The sequence below is a fragment of the Echinops telfairi genome, unplaced genomic scaffold (assembly GCF_000313985.2).
Source record: "Echinops telfairi isolate 266 unplaced genomic scaffold, ASM31398v2 ScPeMD7_7356;HRSCAF=8355, whole genome shotgun sequence".
Classification (NCBI taxonomy): domain Eukaryota; kingdom Metazoa; phylum Chordata; class Mammalia; order Afrosoricida; family Tenrecidae; genus Echinops; species Echinops telfairi.
Genome location: NW_022111256.1, coordinates 3,685,555 through 3,689,568, shown reverse-complemented (window position 1 = coordinate 3,689,568; position 4,014 = coordinate 3,685,555). Strand labels below are relative to the sequence as shown.

Sequence of the window (4,014 nt, the reverse complement as noted above, 5' to 3'; positions counted from 1 at the left end):
TTCGCTGTACAAGGATGAGCATACGTTCGTCTGAAAGATACAGGAAGCACTTTTCCACATGGGACAGCAGAAGAATTACTGAGCACTGGGGATGGTGCAGCCCCCGTGTGCGACGTTATATAAAGCAAACAGACCATAGAGATCTGTGGGGCAAGTCCATCTCCTGAGGCTCACCCCAGGGGCTGCCTTGAGCTCAGTTGTAATTGTCTCCACGTAGGTGGGCCCCGGAAACCAGTGGGGAAACCAACCCCCCATTCCACGTTAGTGGAACAGTGCCCACCACGTATACTCAAAGTTCCAGAGAGCTAGGAGAGAAGCCATCAACACCACAGTGCCTGCTCTCAAAAGGCACACATTCAGGACAGAAGCTTCCAGCCCTGTGAGTCCCTTTCTCACTCTGTGTATCCCCTCGGTAGCCACAGAAGCAGACCTCCCCTGCTCTGCTGCAGAGGCAAATCCAATGCAGAACACAGGGAGTGAGGAGCCTCTCCACCAGGCAGCCTGAACTATCCCTAGGAGGGAGCACTCCCCTGATTGCCAAGGCCTGGCAAGGTGTGCCCAGGTGACCTAGTTATCCCTGGGCGGCTGCCCTGGCACACTGCACACACCTGACGCTGCTCCAGGAGAAGCTGGCAGCTTGTGACGAACGGCTTTCCCAGTCGGAGAACATCTGGCTCAGCAGACAGGGTGTCATCCATGCCGGTCAGAGGCAAAGCTCACTAGATCCCGCGTCTCCGCCTGCCTGGCCAGTGACACGCTCAGCCCCGCAGGGACTGGAGAGAAGCGCAGGCGGAAGATGATGCTTCGGAGAAACTTCCCCAAAGCCCTCTGCCTTGGGCTGGCTCTGATCATTGCCGTCAATATCCTCCTGGCATTTTATACCAAGGGATCCTTACAAAGCTGGATTCTGGGTGGGCTCCAGAAGGATCTTCCCGGGCCGTTGGCTGTGTGGGACGAGGCGGTGATAAAGAGACTCTCTCACTTGGAGCTGGATTTACAGCAACTGAGTAAGTTGTTAACACCGACGTGGGCGTTGGGAGGAATTCGTGAGGGACACGGTGTACAGGAAGTAGAAACAGGGTCTTGGGGAGCCGGGGGAACAATGGACGGAGGAGCTATAGTCTCGTCTCTCAGTGCAAGCATTTGGCATTGACCTCTGTGCCTCTACATGGGAGGTAAGCGTGGAGACAGACCCACAGATAACCCGAGCCCATTGCCACGAAGGCAATTCCAACTCCGAGCAACCGGGCCGGGCAGAAGAGAATTGTCCCATGGGGTTTCCAACGCTGTGCGTTTTTACCCCATCTTTCTCCCGGGGCCTAGCTGGTGGGTTCCGACCACTGTGCTTTAGGCTAGTTCAGCGGCCAAGCCTGACCAGGACTCCAGTGTGGAGGTCAGTGGAGAAGAAAGGGAGATCAGAACAAGTAGTTTGGGGGAAGGAGAGTAGAGTGTGTTTTTGTCAACACTGTGTGCGTGTGTATACATATGTGATCACTGAAACTGAAGCTGAGGCTCGCTGAGATGTCCCAAAACACCTAGGCAGTGCCCTGTCCTGAGGATATAGTTGCAGGGGCTTGGTACACAGAGGGGGGGGGGCAATCCGGAAAACAAAGACCTCATTTCAGTTGCACTGTGGGATGCTTTCTGAACTGATGGGGAGCTTGGTCCCTGGACCTTAGGTCGAATCCTGTTATGACCATCAGAGCATCAGTACATGGTACTGCCGCTGCTGATAACAGTCATACTGCCCACTGAACCTTCCAAGGCCGAGCTGATACAGCTCAGTACTTAATCCATTCCAAAAGGGATCGTTTGAGTGACTGGAGCTCCATCCTAACCTTCTCCTCGGAAGTTCTGGGTAAGGTTCACTAGGTGCTGGCTCACTGTGAGTTGTATGAGCCTTCACGTCTGACTTCTGTGAGCAGGAATGAGCTAGAGATGGAAAAGAAGGAGCAAAGAAGTGAGAGAGTTCAAGAGGAGGGAATGAACGAGCTTATGTGAGAAGAAGAGAAAGGGAAAAATCAGGTGAGGAAGAGGCACAAAACACCTCCGTACCCACATCAATCAGGCTCCACCAGAGAAATCACCCATTATCACTGAGTGGATTCTAATTCATAGGTCAAGGGTAGAACTGCCTTATGGGATTTCCAATCTGTAATCTTTGTGGAGGCGTCCTGGTGATGGTTATGAGTTGGGCTACTAACCACAAGGTCAGTGGCTCAAGTCCACGAGTGGCTCCACAGCAGAAAGATGAGGCTGTCTACTCCCATAAAAGTTTACAGCCTCAAAAATCCAAAGGGGACAGCACCACTCTGCCCCTCGGGCTGCTGTGAGCAGGAATGGGCTGGAGGGCAGAGGCACGGAGCCTTCATGGAAGCAGATGCCTCGTCTCTCCAACTGCAGCGCAGCTGGGGCTGTAGATGACGGCCCCTTCAGTCAGCAGCTTCACCGTGATGTCCCCAGACCTCCTTAGACACACAGATTTCTCTGTCTCTATATCTGTCACTTACGGAGGCAGTCCTAGGATCTAGCCGGGCAAATCTGACCTCTGGAGGGTCGATGGGAACTGATAGTGCCGTCCACAGGGACTTCCTTAGGGAAACCTGCCGTTTACTCTTCAGGCTTTCAATGGGTCGGATGGGTCCCACCCACATCTTGGAGGAGAATCTCCTTCCTTAACTCTAGGGGCTCCCCGCATCTACGAGACACCTCTATAGAAATATCTAGACGCCTGTTCGATAAGTAAGTTGGTATCATTGCCTAGGAAAGCTGACAGAACAGAGCACACTCTACATGCTTGCATGTAAGACTTAAGTTTTAGTGTGGCCCGGTTTGGGGGAAGGTGAGTCCCCTAAGGCCTCGTTCTATGAGGGTCCCATCCCCCACTCTCATGCTGTGTGTCTGGCACCTCGAAGTTCAAGAGGTGACTGGATGAATGAGTGAATGTCTGATGGGAGGACAAAGGTGGACAGGGCAGCACAGGGGTATGGCAGAGAGAAGACTGTCAGTGCTAGCGCTGGGTCGGGCATTGACTATGCAAATACGTTCAGTGCCGCTTCTCGGAAGAGGAGGAGACCTGTGTACCTGGGCTGGCAATCCCAGCTCCACTACCACTTCATAGCAGAACCCCCACCCCCACCCCATCCCTACCGGAACTCTGACTCAATCAGACACTTGTCTTACTGGTTCAGTGTCCTCAGGCCTTAAAATGACAGGAGCCTTACCCAAAGGCCCGCTATTCTTTCCTTCAACTGGCACAAAAGGACCTTCTAATTAGCCACCTCTCTTTCCAATGGCCTGTCCCTTCTGCACTTATTGCCGTTGGCACACTCTCAAGTCATCTGATGCCAGGGACACACCATCACTCAGAAGCTGGATTCTGTTTCTAGATCACACACGTTTTTCTTTCACGCAGGGATTCCTGAAAAGGGAAGCGCATTTACTGACGGCTAGTCAGCCATCCTGGCTGCTGCTTGTCTTTAGGGATCCGGGAGGATTGAAGACAGCCCTAAGCCAATAATTATACTCCTATTGTAGACTATCAAGACTACCCCTCTTATAATTAGATCTCTGTTATAAACTATCGAGACCATGCTTACTGCAGACCCTGCAGGGTATCAAGAGCAAATATTAACAAGTAATATTTGGCAAGTACCTTAGATGGGAATAGTAATACCTATATAGTGGAGGTTACCTCAGGAAATGTTAAGATAATGTGTGGCACAAAAGAAGCCATTGATATTTTAAGTAGGGCGGAGCCCTGGTGGTGTAGAGGTTACGCATTGGGCTACGATCCTGGGCAGTTTGTAGCCTCTAGCAGCTTGGAGGGAGAAAGACTGGGCTTTCTACTCCCATCAACAGTACAGTCTTGGAAACCCACAGGGGTCACTATGAGTCAGCATGGACTCGATGGTGACTCAGAGCCAGCAATTTCCCACTGGCAGCAGTGAATGAAAAAGAAAAGGCAGAGATTCTCCAACGAGGAATAGAGAGGAGTTTAAAGGCCATAAAGAT

General features: G+C 51.9%; 1 protein-coding gene across 1 annotated transcript in view; it reads left to right on the top strand.

The window, feature by feature from the left end:
• Window positions 1–796: 796 nt before the first annotated feature.
• Window positions 797–4,014, top strand: part of GALNT8 (polypeptide N-acetylgalactosaminyltransferase 8) — a 52,343-nt gene continuing 49,125 nt past the window's right edge. The window contains exon 1 of the mRNA XM_004717389.1: window positions 797–1,007. Coding sequence (XP_004717446.1) covers window positions 797–1,007 — 211 coding nt within the window. The remainder of the gene's footprint in view (window positions 1,008–4,014) is intronic.